The 16511-nt window shown below is 50.4% G+C and overlaps 1 protein-coding gene across 1 annotated transcript in view; it reads right to left on the bottom strand.

The window, feature by feature from the left end:
* Window positions 1-3834: 3834 nt before the first annotated feature.
* ITGA3 (integrin subunit alpha 3) overlaps window positions 3835-16511 on the bottom strand; it is a 33757-nt gene continuing 21080 nt past the window's right edge. The window contains exons 17-26 of the mRNA XM_030923745.1: window positions 15945-16024; window positions 15786-15863; window positions 15139-15241; window positions 14807-14989; window positions 14497-14619; window positions 13675-13788; window positions 12639-12737; window positions 6417-6542; window positions 5919-6060; window positions 3835-5180 (exon numbers count right to left, since the gene is read on the bottom strand). Of these exons, the coding sequence (XP_030779605.1) occupies window positions 5950-6060; window positions 6417-6542; window positions 12639-12737; window positions 13675-13788; window positions 14497-14619; window positions 14807-14989; window positions 15139-15241; window positions 15786-15863; window positions 15945-16024 (1017 nt within the window). The 3' untranslated portion in view covers window positions 3835-5180; window positions 5919-5949. The remainder of the gene's footprint in view (window positions 5181-5918; window positions 6061-6416; window positions 6543-12638; window positions 12738-13674; window positions 13789-14496; window positions 14620-14806; window positions 14990-15138; window positions 15242-15785; window positions 15864-15944; window positions 16025-16511) is intronic.

The following is a 16511-nucleotide window of genomic DNA, read 5'->3' as shown; positions in this document are numbered from 1 at the left end:
AATGTGTTAGACTTTATGCTGGGAACAGAGAACACAGATAGGATCAAGAAATGGCCTTTTTCCTCAGTGATTTCATTTCTATGTTTCAGAGATAGCTACATAAGTAAATAATTAGCTATAACTGAATATGATTGTAATACAGACCTCACAAACCTCGCAAATGGAAGGGCCTCTTAGCTGGAAGAATAATAAGCTATATGCCAGGCACTGTCTGCAGGCATTATCTCATTTAATTCTCTATTTTATTATTCTTAGCCTCATTTCATAGATAAGAAAGCCGAGGCTTGGATCATTCTCAACTGCAACTCTGACCTCATTACTTCCTTGCTCACAGCCTTTCAATGGGCTATTTTTTTTTTTTTTTCAGATGGAGTCTCACTCTGTCGTTCAAGCTGGAGTGCAGTGGCACAACCTTGGCTCACTGCAAACTCTTCCTCCCAGGTTCAAGTGATTCTCCTGTCTCAGCCTTCCAAGTAGCTGGGATAACAGGCGTGTACTACCACACCCGGCTAATTTTTGTAATATTAGTAGAGACAGGGTTTTACCATGTTGGCCAGGCTGGTCTTGAACTCCTGAACTCAAGTGATCTGCCCGCCTCAACCTTCCAAAGTGCAGGGATTACAGGTATGAGGCACTGTGCCTGGCCATCAATGGCTCTCTTCTTCTTACCGGAGCCTTCCAGTTGTCACACAATTGGCTTTTGCTTAATTCTCCAGACTCCTCTCTCTCCATTCCCCCATGCAGCTCCCAGCCATACCTGTCTGCTGCCTTGAACCAGCCTCTAATCTCTAAGCCACTGCAAATGCATCTCTTCTGTCTGGATCATTCATTCTTCCCAGCTTCACCTGTCCATTCTTCAGGTCTCAGCTGCTTAGTCATCCTGGAAAGCCTTCCCTGATCTTACCAAGCTGGGTCATAGGCTCCCTTCAAGGGTTCCTTAGATCTCCTGATCTTAGCAAATATTTGTAGTCTGGGTCACTGTCATCCAGACTGGGAACCCACAAGGCCCCTTAAGGGAGGACAAGGAAAGATCAGGACACGTGAAACAGGTACCTTTTTGAGGAAAGGGATTGGCCAAAAGCTACCTGGACAAATCCAGGAAGGAGGGGTTAAAAGGAGCTGATGGTAGCTCTTATCAATTGAGTGAAAATTGTTTGCTGACTGATCTGTTTTCCCGCTAGACTTTAAGCTCCATGAGGGCAGGGCAGGGGTTGTATCTGTCTTGTTCACTGCTCTATCTCCAGCATCAGGCAGTGCTCAGCACACAGTAGGGAGGACAGGGTGAAAAAGAAGACAGGGTGAGCAGGGGAGCATACCGCAGAGATATTCCAGAGAACCACCAAACATCCAGTGGGCTAGCAATTAGGACGTGATTGATGATGCTGGTGAGTGCAGTTTTCAAGTGCACAGAAGAATATATAGAATATTATGTACAAAAAACCTGGCCCTCACTTTGGGAGGCTGAGGTATGAGGATTGCTTGAGTTCAGGAGTTTGAGACCCGCCTGGGCAGCATAGCAAGATCTTGTCTCTACAAAAAATATAAAATTAACTGAGTGTGGTGGCAGGTACCTATAGTACCAGCTACTTGGGAGGCTGAAGTAGGAAGATTGCTTGAGCCCAGGAGGTCAAGGCTGCAGTGAACCAGAGCCATGATCGTGCCATGGCACTCCAATCTGGGTGACAGAGTGAGACCCTGTCTCAAAAAAAAGAGGCCTATTTCTGTGCCTAGCAATAAATGGTAGCTATTGCTGTTATTGTCAAAATTAAAGTAACAAGGAAAAGACCATGGCCTCTCAGGCTAGGTGTAGGAGAGGGAAAGAGATTTCCCATGACCCTCACCTTAGGCTGGACTTCCACAATGTGGGCTCTGTGGTTGGATAAGAATTCCTTCTGCAGAGCCTGCTGCAGGGTGCTAACAACAGTGGTGTGATGTGGTACATCGTAGTCAAGTTTAGTTAGGTGATGCCGAGGTAAACCGCACCCTGTCCCCTGATTCCCAAATCTCCCACTATTATGTGTAACATGGGTTGGTGGGGGGACTCTCCAAGGAGCTCAAGAAACTTGGCATTGCAGAGGGTTCTTTTACAGTGGGCATTGCTACATCTCTGCCAGTTATGTTTCTTTCATAATATGTAGCTTACGCTAGTTCTGAAAATGACTTATCCTCAAGAGTGTATGTGTGTGTGTGTGTATGTGTGTGGTCTTCCTCAAGCAGTGGCTGACAGGAGACTGGGGGGTCTGTGAAACTGGCCAGAGGGATGTGTAAACACCCCTGTCTTAAGCAGTAAGTGGCTGTAAGCACAAGATTGGGCCGAGTTTTGACAACCCACACGCGTTATGCCCAAAGAAGTGGATCCCAGATTCTAGAAAATAAAGTGTGGTCTCCACTCACTGGGTTCTGAGAGCCTGGCAGCTCCGAGTAGGGGCTACAGTTTTCCTGGGGAAAGTGGACATTCCATTGTCAGTCACCCTGGGAAGGGGCAAATCCAGGCACAGAAAATGAAGAGGGGGAAAGGGGCACCCATTGGGTCCAGAACCCTGTTGTGAGCTGAGCACTGGTGGAGGGAGGTGGGGCAGACAGCGGCCACCACGAGGAGGCTGGGAGGCACCCAGGTGTCAGGTGGGCCTCCCAGAACAGCCTGGGTCTGTGAGCTCTGAGCATATCTGACCTGGCTTCTACCTCTGGGCTTCTCTGGGTAGCAATTTCCAGCCTCCAGTGAAGTCTTACCAAAGTTCACAGCCTTGAGGAAAATGAACAGAAGGACCTAGGCCACTCCAGCTCACAGAGGTCACAGGGGGAACGGCCTTACTCCATTCCCCAGGCCTGTGTGGAGGGGACAAACCGAGGGCAGAGGAGGAAGCTGCTTTGGGAACCCAGGACATGGCAGGAAGCAAAGCGAAGGCTTGATCCACATGCTGTGGCCGTGTAAGCCAGGCGCTCAGACACGCCCAAGGAGCTTCCAAAAGACCAGAGCTCTCAGCTCCTGGAGGCTGGACGTTGTGACAGTTCAGTCTCTGCAGCCTTGGATCAGTGCTTTACCTTCTGATCTCTTCTTGGCGCCTGGTGGTGGTTGTAAGGAAATCAAGGCAGAAAAGCAGTCTCTTATCTGAATTCAGTCCGACTGAGGGCTCGCCTCCCTCCACCCTTTCACCCAGCCTCCCTCCACAGCCTGCCAGGACTGCCTCTTCCTATAGCTGAGTAGCTTTTGCCTCTTCCTGACCCTGCATGCTGCCACCTCTGCCTGCCTGTTCCTCCCCAGGGTCAGCGCACTGTCCTCCAAAAAGGCATTCTGGGTTTCATCCAGGTCCCCCAGGGCTCACCCCTGACTCTTAGATGACTGACTCTTAGATGGGAGGATTTCTGAGAGCAGGGGCCAGCATCACCTCCATCAATCTTTTTTTTTTTTTCTCTTTGAGATGGAGTCTTGCTCTGTCGTCTAAGCTGGAGTGCAGTGGCACGATCTTGGCTCACTGCAACCTCTGCCTCCTGGGTTCAAGTGATTCTCCTACTTCAGCCTCCCAAGTAGCTGGGATTATAGGCATCTGCCACTGCACCCAACTAACTTTTGTATTTTTAGTAGAGACAGGGTTTTGCCATGTTGGCCAGGCTGGTCTCGAACTCCTGGCCTCGGGTGATCCACATGCCTTGGCCTCCCAAAGTGCTGGGATTACAGGCGTGAGCCACTGCACCCGGTCACCTCCATCAATCTTTACCCTCAAACCCGCAAGTCCCCAGACCTGGCTTCATCTACCTAGGTGTGAGCTGGATGATATCATCATCCATTGACCCGGGGTTGGTAAAGGCTGGGGAGTGGGTGGAAGCAGATGCAGCTGCATACAAACTGGGAGCTGTTTATTGGTCGCCGTGAGAAGCCTATGTACAAAGAAGGCACGAGGAGGGGGAGAGCACTCCCCTGCTACAGTACCATGGAAGGGGCTGGGGCGTGGGCCTGCCAACAGGCAGGGGTTAGGAAAGGTTTTCTGGAACTAGCCTTAGCTTCTCAAATGGGCCTTAGGACACAGCCCATGGGGGAGGGGACAGAGCCAGGTTGGCTCTGAAAGCCAAGGATAGCTAAGAACTTCACCTCTAGGCCCCCAATGCATGGCCAGCTGCCTGTTCTACATTCAAGCGTCGCTCCCTCCGTGGTCTTGTAGGGTCTCTTCGGGGCCTTCTGAGGCTGGCTGGTAGTGGTGAGTCAGAAGTGGCATCTCCTCTGTATCCTCCCAACATCTGTCTGGCCCAGAATTGGTCCCCTCCTCTCTGTGGCGGATCCTGCCATGCCCCCAGGGCAGTCCCAGCACAGCGAGCCCAGGCTACCTCGCCATTTGCCTGTCTTTGTTCGTTCCGACTGCACTCCCTGCGAGTTCAGTCTGTGGCCAAGGAGAGAGGCTTCACAGAGATGCAGGAACGAAAGCCGTTCTGGGACCTTCTTTCTAGTTCCTTTGCTGTTGGGTAGAGCATGCCAGGTCCTGCAAGTGCCCCCATGGACAACCTTAGGCAGGACCCCCGGCTCTCTGGCATGGGTGGCAGTGGGGGCCCACCAGCCCGGGCCCAGGGGGCTGCTCCCTGTCAGTAGTTTTGACAGCAAAGTCAATCCAGTGACTGTGGCTCAAGATGGATCCAGTGTGAAAGGGGGAAGTGTCACCACATTGCACAGGCCTTTTCCTCCCGGCTCTGGCCGGAAGCTCTTTGGCTTGTTTTGGCGCAGGCAGAAGCTGAGACACGGCGAGCCCATGCACCATCCGTGATGCGCCAGCACAGTCCACAAGCAGTGGGCCCCACGTGTGTCTAGGGCACAGGACCGCAGTGTGCTCGGCCTTGTAAGGTCCACAGCGCTGGCCCTCCTGCGGGGAGATCCCCAGGGCCAGACAGTATGTGCGTGCACTTGATGAGGTGTATGTGCCTAAGCCTGCTGCTGCCAGCCAAAGGCGATGGCCCCTGTGGACTGTCAGAGGCATAACTTATGATAAATAGGAAAAAAGGGGACACTGGGGGAGGAGGGGGTGGGATCAGAGAGGATGTCAGTAGTATCGGTCCCGAGTCTGCCAGCTGGTCACCCAGTGCTTCTTGGTGGGTAGGGTGCTCCCTGGAGGTGGGTAGCGCTCCTCCTCCCGGATCCGCACCGCGTGGTACTTGGGCATGATCTGGTAATAGCGGGTCCTCTTAAAGAAGTCACACTGGAGTTGGAGGGAGAACAGAAAGAATATTAGGATCCAGAGTTTGAGCCGCCAGGAAGGAGTGCCAGGCCTCTCCCTCTCCCACCCAGAACTCCTCAAAGCCAGAACTCTTGACCGAAACACATCCCATCTCCTTGCACTGAGACACGGAGAACAAGTTTCTGCACCCCAGGCACCAGAGGAAGGAGGAGTTGAGGAAGGCAGAGAGGAGAGGAAGAGGCAGATGGAGACGGAAGGCAGCCGCAGAGACAGTGGATGGAATGGCCAGGAAGACTGGCAGTCTACCCTAACCACAATGTTGGGAGTGGGTCCATTTGTTATCCTGGAAGGGTTGCTCAGGAGGAAACAGGCTAGTTACCAGGAGGAGGGTCTCTACTGCTCCCCTCCTTCCCTAGGGGTGGAAATGGGAGTGTAGAATTATTCTGGACATGCCTATGGTTTAGAGATGGGGCCTGGCCTTGCCCTTGACCTTGTTCCAATCCCCAGAAAGCAAGGTCATCACAGAGAGGGTTTTATGGCTCCCTGAAGGGGTCCCAAGTCACCAAGGGGCTCAGGGGGAGGCTGATGAAAGCCAGACCAGGGGGCTGGAGGGAGAGTCAGAGTGGCCTGATCTTCGAGGTGGTGGTGGGGACAGAATGAGGTCAGAGCAGGCCCATAAGGGAAGAGGAGCGGATAGGACAGAGTCAGAGGCCCGGCCAGCTGTGGGGCTCGGGGAAGGGGGCCCGGAGGCCGTGTTACCCAGGTGGGCCGGGGATGGGGGGCTGCCCCCTCAGTAGTCGTCGGTCAGCCTCTCTGTCTCTGACGGCTGGCTCTTCATCTCCGCCTTCTGCCTCTTAGCTTCATACAGGGCGCGAGTGCGGGCTCGCTTGAAGAAGCCGCACTGCGGAGGGGAGGAGGTGGGGATGGGCCATCAGGGGGGCGCTGGGCTGTCCTCACCAGCAGCACTCATGGACTGGGCTTAGGGCTGGGGAGCCTGGGGGCTGGGGCTCAGTCCCAGCTTGGTGGTATGGTCAGAAGCCAGAGCTCCTGGGTCCCCCTTTCCAGCTTGCAGCTTCCCCCACTAACCCAGGCCGGGGCTGAGCCTGTAAGCTGGTGGGAGAAGGTGGAGAGGACAGGGAGGAAGGGCGGGGGTGAGATGGAAGGGAGGACCGAGATGGTGAGACGTGGGTTGGAGGAAGGGCTGGTGAGTGTGCTGGTGAAGGTCCCGGAGCAGGAGTGGGGAGCTGGGCTACTAACCTTCCACAGCAGGAGAATGATCAGCCCCAGAAGCAGCAGCCCCGCACCCACGGCCACCAGCACCAGCCACAGCTCGATCTCAGCCGGCAGCTCCTCCACCAGCTCCGAGTCAATGTCCACGGAGAACTGCAGCGGGGAGAGGAGGACTCAGCCCTCTTTAGGCCCGCTTAGGTCCATCCTCCTACTTCCTATTCCAGCTGGGCCCAGGCACCTGCTGTTTGTCCTGCTGCCAGTAGGGGGCAGCCTGGGACTGAAAAAAGCCTCTGCCTGCCCCACTGACGGTAGGTCCAGTGGTCGTTCCTGCTTCTCGCAGGCACAGACTTGACTCCAGAGGAGCAGCCTCAGATCTGGGAGTTGGCCTAGAGTCTGAGTGTGTGACCCACACCTCTAGGCCTGGGTACCAGCTCCTTCCCTGACGAGCTGTGTGACCTTGGACAAGTAATTGCACCCCTCTGAATCTCATGCTTTCTGCTGTCTGATGAGGATCATAATGCCTACCTCATCGAACAGCAGAACGGCTAAATGCAGGGGTTCTGGAGCCAGACTACCTGAGTTCTAGCCCAGCTTTGCTATTCACGAGCTGTATGACCTTTGCAAGTTACTTAACTTCTCTGTTGTTCATCTGTAAAATGGGAATAATACCTATCTCATAGGTTGCTGGGGAGAATTAAGTGTGTTTGATATATGAAAACTGCTGAGAGCAACACCTGCTACACAGCAAGCACTCCATAAATATTCACCAAAAAAACCCCACAAAGAATTCATAGCATATAGTCCCTTTTTTTTTTTTTTTTTTTTTGATAGAGTCTCGCTCTGTTGCCCAGGCGCAATCTCGGCTCACCACGAGCTCCGCCTCCTGGGTTCAAGTGATTCTCCTGCCTCAGCCTCCAGAATAGCTGGGATTACATGTGTGCACCACCACGCCCGGCTAATTTTGTACTTTTAGTAGAGACGGGGTTTCACCATGTTGGTCAGGCTGGTCTCGAACACCCGACCTCAGGCGATCCGCCACCTCGGCCTCCCAAAGTGCTGGGATTACAGGCGTGAGCCACCGTGCCTGGCCGATAGTCCCATTCTTCTTCTTCCCCTACAATGGAGATAAATATGGATGTGTGTGTATATGAGTTGTTTTTTGTTTGTTTGTTTTTGAGACGGAGTTTTGCTCTGTTGCCCAGGCTGGAGTGCAGTGGCGCAACCTCGACTCACTGCAACCACCGCCTCCCAGGTTCAAGCAATTCTCCTGCTGCAGCCTCCCAAGTAGCTGGAATTACAGGCATGCACCACCATGCCCATTTAATTTTTGTATTTTCAGTAGAGATGGGGTTTCACCACGTTGGCCAGGCTGGTCTCAAACTCCTGACCTCAGGTGATCCACCTGCCTTGGCCTCTCAAAGTGCTAGGATTACAGGTGTGAGTCACTGCACCCAGCCGTGTTTGTTCTGACTATACATGATTTTCACTTCTTTTAAAATTATTTTGATGATTTTTAAAAAAATACAGATGATATAAAGAAAACTAAAGGTTCCCAGTTATATATATAATATATATCTAATATATATTATAAATATACTATATATAAGATATATTATAAATATATTTAATATATTATAAATACATAAATACTAAATATATAGTATATCTTTTTATATTATAAATATATAATATATATCTGATATATATTATAAATATATAATATATATATATTTTTTGAGACAGAGTTCCATTCTGTTGCCCAGGCAGTGGCACAATCTCGGCTCACTGCAACCTCTGCCTCCTAGGCTCAAGCAAGTCTCCTGCCTCAGCCTCCTGAGAAACTGGGATTATAGGTGCCCACCACCACAACTGGCTAATTTTTGTATTTTTACTAGAGACAGGTTTCACCATGTTGGCCAGGCTGGTCTTGAACTCCTGACCTCAAGTGGTCCACCCACCTTGACCTCCCAAAGTGCTGGGATTACAGGCATGAGCCACTACATCCAGCTGGTTCCCAGTCATTTTAATCTCTAGAAATTACTGTCTCTGTAATCTCTGGTGAATCTCTTTCCATAGTTTTAAATATGGAATAACATGATCTACATAAATGGGATCATGCCACATACACTCTTCAGCAACCTCCCTCCTTCCCTCCCTTCCTTCCTTCCTTCTTTTTTTTTTTTTTTTTAGATAGAGTTTTGCTCTGTCGCCCAGGCTGGAGGGCAGTGGCGCGATCTTGGCTCACTGCAACCTCCACCTCCTGGGTTCAAGCAATTCTCCTACCTTAGCCTCCCGAGTAGCTGGAATTACAGGCGCTCGCCAGCCCAGCATTTTTAGTAGAGCCAGGGTTTCACCACGTTGGCCAGGCTGGTCTCGAACTCATGACCTCAGGTGATCCACTCACCTCAGCCTCCCAAAGTGTTGGGATTACAGGCGTGAGCCACCGCATCCAGCCTCTTTCTTTTCTTTTTAAGACAGGGTCTCACTGTGTTGCTCAGGCTGGAGTGCAATAACACAAACATGACTCACTGGAGACTCCACCTCCTGGGCTCAAGTGATTCTCCTGCCTCAGCCTCCAGTGTAGCTGGGACCACGTGCCACCACTTTCAGATCATTTCTTGATTTTTTTTTTGTAGAGATGGGTCTCACTTTGTTACCCAGGATAGCCTCAAACTCCTAGGCTCAAGCGATCCTCCTACCTTGGCCTCCCAAAGTATTAGGATTACAGGCACAAGCCACCATGCCCAGCCAGCGACCTGTTTTTTTCACTTAATATCATCATCTTTTCAGGTCAATTGATAATGATCAGCCTAATCTCTTCTGAGGACTGCATAGTCATTGAAGGAAATGTACCATAATGTATTGAACCAATCTCCTACTGAAAGACATTTAGATTGTTTCCAGTTTTCTGCCATTATAAATAATTCTCAAAAATATCCCCATATATTTATCTTTGTATACTCTTCCTATTAGCTCCTTACAATATATTCTCATGTGCTGGATCTAAGGAAATGGGCACTTTAAATTTTAATAGACATTGAAAACTTCATCTCCTAAAAGGATCTACCAATTCATCATCCAAGTCAATAGCATTTCCCTCCACCTCATCAGCATCAGACAGCATTATTCTTTTTTTGTTGTTGTTGAGACAGAGTCTCACTCTGTCGCCCAGGCTGGTGTGCAGTGGAGTGATCTTGGCTCACTACATTTATCTCCTAGGTTCAAGCGATTCTTCTGCCTCAGCCTGCTGAGTAGCCAGGATTACAGGCATGCACCACCACGCCCAGCTAATTTTTGTATTTTTAATAGAGATGGGGTTTCACCATGTTGCCCAGGCTAGTCTTGAACTGACCTCAAATGATCCACCCGCCTTGGCCTCCCAAAGTGCTGACATTACAGTTGTGAGCCACAGTGCCTGGCCAGCATTATTTTTAAAAATATTTCCCAATCTGATAGGCAAGAAAAATCTTGTTGCTATGATTTATATTTCTTTATGAGCAAGATGAACATTTGTATTTCACCCTATGTATGCTGCCTATTGATATCCTTTATATATTAAAAAATACATATCAATTTTTTGTCATATATGCTGTAAACATTTTTAAAAAGCAGTATATCATTTGCCCATTTAGTTTCTTTTTTACTTTTTTTTGAGGCAAGTTCTCACTCTGTCACCCAGGCTGGAGTACAGTGGCATGATCATGGCTCACTGCAGCCTCAACCTCCTGAGCTCAAGCGATTCTCCTGCCTCAGCCTCCCAAGTAGCTGGGACTATAGGTGCGCACCACCACACCCAGCTAATTTTTGTTTTTATTTGTAGAGATAAGGTCTTACCATGTTGCCCAGGCTGGTGTGGAACTCCTGGGCTCAAGCAATCTGCCTGCCTCAGTCTCCAAAGTGCTGGGATTACAAGCGTGAGCCACCGTGCCCAGCTCCTTTTAGTTCTTTACTATCTTTTTGCTGTATACAGATATAAATTTTCACAGTCTAATTTATCAAAATTTTCCTGTGACTTCTGCGTTTATAACTCACTCTTTCCATAATTAAAAGCTATATTAAAGTGTTCTTTATATTGTATCCTTGCATATTAGGTTTTAATTACTACATGTAAATATTTAATCTAACTCTGTATTTTTGTTTATGGTGTGAGGTAGAGGTTTGTCTTTATTTTCTAAATGGGTTCTCCCAACACTACTTAATAATCTACCTTTCTCCATGGATTAAAAATGCCATCGTATCATAAAGTTCTATTTTGTTCCACTGATCTTTCTGGCCCTTCTTCTACCTCTTCTATACTACAATAATTTATCTTAGGAAATGTACAATAATGTACATAGCCAACCCTGTATTCATCTCCCTGTATCTCCTGTATATCTTCACTTACATCCTTTAACAACAAATTATTAGCAATTTTATATTTATTCTTCTAGATGCAACTCAGATTCAAGTTTGGGAACTTCTTTTTCAAGTTTCCTGAATCTTACTGAGACTGGAATAATTTGAGTGGGAAGATCTGACAACTTGATAATACATTACTGACTTTTTTTTTTTTTTTTGAGACGGAGTCTCGCTCTGTCACCCAGGCTGGAGTGCAGTGGCCAGATCTCAGCTCACTGCAAGCTCCACCTCCAGGGTTTACGCCATTCTCCTGCCTCAGCCTCCTGAGTAGCTGGGACTACAGGCGCCCGCCACCTCGCCCGGCTAGTTTTTTTGTATTTTTTTTAGTAGAGATGGGGTTTCACCGTGTTAGCCAGGATGGTCTCGATCTCCTGACCTCGTGATCCGCCTGTCTCGGCCTCCCAAAGTGCTGGGATTACAGGCTTGAGCCACCGCGCCCGGCCAGTACTGACTTTTTTCTAACCATTACTCAAGTTTTTGTTGCACATTTCTTGTTGTATTTATTCCTAGATGCTCTATCACTTTTCTGATGAATTTGAATGGGATCTTTTCAACTATACTTTTGATTGGTTATTGCTATAGCAAGTAGGAAACCTAAGGGGTTGGGGTATTTTGATCTTGTTTTTGACTTCTTGGACTTCTTGAATTCTCTTATTGGATCTAATAGCTTTTTGGGCCGGTGTAATTCCAGTGTTTTGGGAGGCTGAGGTGGGAGGACTACTTGAGACCAGGAGTTCAAGACCAGCCTGGGCAACACAGTGAGACCTCATCTCTACTAAAAATAAAAAATTAGGCCGGGCGCGGTGGTTCATGCCTGTAATCCCAGCACCTTGGGAGGCCGAGGTGGGTGGATCATGAGGTCAGGAGATCGAGACCATCCTGGCTAACACGGTGAAACCCCGTCTCTACTAAAAATACAAAAATTAGCTGGGCATGGTGGTGGCACCTGTAGTCCCAACTACTCAGGAGGCTAAAGCAGGAAAATGGGATGAACCTGGGAGGTGGAGCTTGCAGTGATTGCGCCACTGCATTCCATCCTGGCCACTGTGCGAGACTCTGTCTCTAAATAAATAAATAAATAAATAAATAAATAAATAAAATTAGCTGGGCATCGTGGCACATGGCTGTAGTCTCAGCTACTCGGGAAGCTGAAGTGGGAGGATTTCTTGAGTCCAGGAGTTCGGGGCTACACCACTGCATTGCAGCTGGGGCAACAGAGTGACACCCTGTCTCTGAAGCAAAATAAAATAAAATAATAGCTTTTCCATTGATTATCTTTTCTGCCATGTAGATGATGACATCATCTGTCAATATTGACCAGGTTCTCACGGTCGAACTTCCCTCCGTTCTGCTTAGATGTCCTGCCTTTCTCTCTATATATACATATTGCCTGTGGCCAGAAGCTCACAGGTCCATAGTGGATGTGACAATGGGTGAGATAATCAGGAGGCCCACGTTCCAGCCCCCAACAAGCTGAGCCACTTTGGGGAGGCCACTCAAGTCTCTCTAGGCCTCAGTCTCTCAGCCATAAAATAGAGAAGCGATCCCAGCCCTACTCTTCATGGAGACGTGTGCAGATCAAAGAAGCTAATGCAGTGGTTCTCAGCCCTGGCTGCACATTAGCATCACTTGGGGGATCTTTAAACACAGCAATACCGGAATCCACTCCCAGGGACTCAGGTTTAATTGCTCTGGGTGCAGTCCAGATACCAGAACTCCTCCAGATGACTCTTACCGTGCTGCCAAGATTGAGAACCACATGGCTGAAGTGCGTCAATGTGCTCTTAAAAGATGCCCTGTACTCCCAAGCTCTGGCTGGAGACTGCTGTCCTAGTGAACATGCGCACTCACCCACGTGGTCTTGTTCTCCATGTTGATGGTGGGGATACTGGTTCGGAGGAACAGGGTAGCCCAGCCATTTACCCGGACTCGGTCAAAGTCTCTGTAATCCTGGATGGGGAGTGGGGTGGGTCAAGAGGAACATTTGACACTCCTCTGAGCCTCCCTCCAACCCTAAGCATCCCCACCCCATCACCCTCCCACCAGGTGGTATCCTTAAACAGAACCGCAAAGGATCTGTCAGCCAGGCCTCCCCTCCACACACAAATGCACATCATTCATTTATTTGTTCATTCATTTGTGCGTCAGGTCCTGTGCTGGATGCTGGGGACAACCGAAACAATGAAGGTCACAGTCTAGGTCAGGCCCGTGGGCTAAATCTGGCCTGGCACCTGCTGTTGTAAATGAAGTATTTTTGGCGCACAGCCACACCCATTCATTTGTCTATGTCTGTTTGTGTGGTGCACTGGCAACACTGAGTAGTTGCAACAGAAACTCTGTGGCCCGCCAAGTTGAGAAGATTTCTAATCTAGTCATGTACAGAAAAAGTTTGGTCTAGATGGCATGAGAAAGTGGGCACATGAGGCATTGCAACCCAGAGTCGAGCATGATAAATGGTGTGTGTGGCTTCTGAGAAAGTTAGGTGGGTGGCCGTTGGAAGAGAGGTCATTCATTTTCAGCTGGAAAAGCCAGAAAAGACCTCGCTGATAGTGAAGCATCTGACAGGGACCTTGAAAACGAAATAGAGGTTTACACACAGAGATAAAAGAGGGGGAAACGAGCATTCCAGGGTTAAGGAACACCCTGGGGAAAGGCATGGAGGTGGGAAAGTAATGGATACATAACAGAATAATGGACATGAGAGAGGTCATTTTGGCTGGGGACAAACACGTACACATCCATGCAGAGACACGCAAATAACACACACACACACACACACACACACACACACACACACAGCCCTGCTATGACCCTGGCCTCGCCCTCTCCCTGTGGTTCTCCCCACCAGGGTGAATGGTAGGAGAGACCTTCAGACCCAGGCACTGACCTCGATGAAGGTGCTGTTCCACACTCGTGCCTTCACAGTCACGTTGGTGACAATGGGGGCATCAGGGATGGGGCACTCCAGCCACACACAGCGGGCACGCCCTGTGGCACAGGTCTGAGGCGGGCAGGGAACACGAAATGTGACATAGTCCGGGTCTCCAGATTCTTCGTGCCTTACTTCTTACCTCCTGCCCCTCCCAGGCTTTGTCTCACCCCTGGGTGACCCAAAGGGGTCTGACATCCTTTCACTCATGCACACCCCCCCGCCACCTCACAGTTATGCATTTCAGACACACTGTTTGGGCCAAGCTCATATAATGCCAGGCACATGGATAACATGGAATCTGACCCCTGCTCGTGTAAACAGGGCCTAACCTCCTACACCTGCTTCCCAGCCAGCTCCCTGCCTCTGGGACACCATCTCCCTCCCACTCTCCACCCAGCTAGGCTTCAACCGGCTTGCCAGGCCGGCTCTCCTCTCCCTTCCTGCAGAGGGCACACGCACCACCCACCATGCCCTGCCCGACACTGCCTCCTGCCAACCAAGGCTCCGAGCAGCTCTATCGCCCCCAACAGGCTGGGGCTCCTTGGAGCAGAGCCAGTGTCTCCTCCTTTGGTCCCTTGTCTTCGATGCTCCCCCATCAGAGTGGGGAACCCTCTGAGGGCAGGAGATGAGGCTCCCTGCTCTGTCTGGAAGCTCCCAAGAGCAGGGGCCTCATCACCTCGTCACACTGAGGTCTCCCTTGCTTTGTGTGACCCTGGTGCCCAGGCACCCTGTGATGGGGTGGGTGCAATCCCCTCCAATCTCGCCCTGGCCACTCACCAGCACAGTCTCAGACTTGGCTTTTTTGGCAGCAGCCAGAGTGACAGGTGGGGGACCCTGGCCTCCTCCTGGATCCAGCTGTCGCCGCCTGCGCTGTGGGGATGACAGCCTGTCCCCAGGGTCCTGGAGAGGAAATAGGAGATTTGCTGGCAGGGCAGAGGAAGAATTGGGAGCAGGGTTGCCGGAGGGGAAAGGGTGGGAGAGACAGGTTGCCAAAGAGGTATGAGAGGAGGGAGGGGAAGACACTAGCCCTTCTGCCCTGTAGCAAGCAAATAAGATGCAAATGAAATATCCCTGATAGTGTCCTTACAGAAAGAGTGAGGTTGAGAGGGTTGACAAGGTCTCCAGGTGGTCGGCAGGGCCAGGACCCATTGCCATGGATGGTGATCTCCGTGGGATACAGCAGCCACTTGCCATTGCTGACTTCATAGGGCCATTCCAGACCTAGGACCAGGGTCCCCAGGCCCACCAGCCCCTCCCCCATTGGGCCCACCTGTGGGCAAAAGATGTGTCATAATCATTATCTCCTGGAAAACCACCTCCATCTTACCAAGCCCCAACCCTCCCACCTTCAGACCCCAGAAAAAATAAAAATCATCCTTCCTAGAAGTCCCCAGCCCAGGACCCTGGCGAGCCCCTTACCTGGAATTCATACTTGAGGGGGCTTCCGACATCCTCCACAGTTTTCATGCCAGACTCGCCCATCACTGTCCCCCCAAAGAAGCTTTGTAGCCGGTGATTTACCCTAGGGGTAGGAAGGATGCTGTAGTCACAGGGGACAGGAGACCAGGGCCCCAGCAGAGGTGGTGGGCAACAAAGCTGGTTAACTGTAGCCCCTCCAACATCAGCCATCTCAGTAGAAACCCCAGCTCTGCATTTACCAGCTTTATGGACTCAAGCAAGCTATTTATCCTCTCTGAGCCTCAGTCTCTTCATCTGTAAAATGGACTTAATCATAGCTGTTGTATCACAGGGCTGCTGTGAGAAGTCATTGAGATGATGTATATAAAATCCTTAGCATAATGAGCTCTTATAAAATGGCAGAGACAACACCTTAGCCCTGGGGTTGCTGATTCCTCCACTTCTGCCTGCTTTACAAGTGGAACAGTAATAGTAATAATAATGACAGTGATTGTTGTTGTTAAGGAAAGGATGACCCAGGGGAAGTGGAGGCCTGAGGATACTGGGCCAAGGGAGGGGTCAGAGGAGCTTGGGAGATACCTTGGGGATAGGGAACCCTAGCTCAGGCACAGCAGGCTGGGGTGGGGGTGGTGGAGCGTGGTACCCACATGCTAAGCGAGGTCTGGAGTGTATAGTCCACCAGCAGAGTGAGGGTCATGGGCCAGAGGTTGTCCTGGTGACTTGACCTTCGGAAGAAATGCAGAGGGTAGGAAGGTGATCCAGGATACCTCAGCCCCAACCCAGACTGGCTTCTCGAGGTCACTCACGTGGAGAGCTGCAGCTGCACCTGAAGGTCCCTTGTGTGCAGGGTCACCCCGATGACCTCAAAGGCGATGAGCAGCTCCATCTACCACAAGGGTCAGGGAGGCAAAGAGTGGCATTTGAGGCCTAGCGGGGGTGATGTCATGGGGAAGGAGGGGCTGCACACTATTCTAGTTGGCTTTCTGGCCTTCTCCTCCTCCTCCTGTTCTGGGCAAGGGGTCTCCACCTCTCCACCTCGCCTCTGTCTCCCTTTCCTTTTTTTGTCCGTTGGGTCACATCTCTGCTACTTTTGAGCTACACAACCTTGAGCAGGTAACTGAAACTTTCTAAGTGTGTGTTTCCACTTCTGTAAAAGAGCATCTGCCTCCTCAGAAGGCTGTGAGAATTATATCCTATCAAAGAAGCACAGTGTTGGGCTCAGGGGCTGGCACACAGTTGGTGCTTGGTCAGACTGGTTTCCTCCCCTCCACCTGCTCTAGCTTTGTGCACAGCTCCCTAGCAGCCCCGTTTGTCTTAGTTTCTGGGCCTCTTCTCACCCTCTACTGGGTCTCCCCTCCTGCACTGTGGCTCTC

The sequence above is a fragment of the Rhinopithecus roxellana genome, chromosome 19, assembly GCF_007565055.1.
Source record: "Rhinopithecus roxellana isolate Shanxi Qingling chromosome 19, ASM756505v1, whole genome shotgun sequence".
Classification (NCBI taxonomy): Eukaryota; Metazoa; Chordata; class Mammalia; order Primates; family Cercopithecidae; genus Rhinopithecus; species Rhinopithecus roxellana.
Note: the sequence above shows the minus strand (reverse complement) of the source record. Positions and strands in the feature narration are given on the sequence as shown.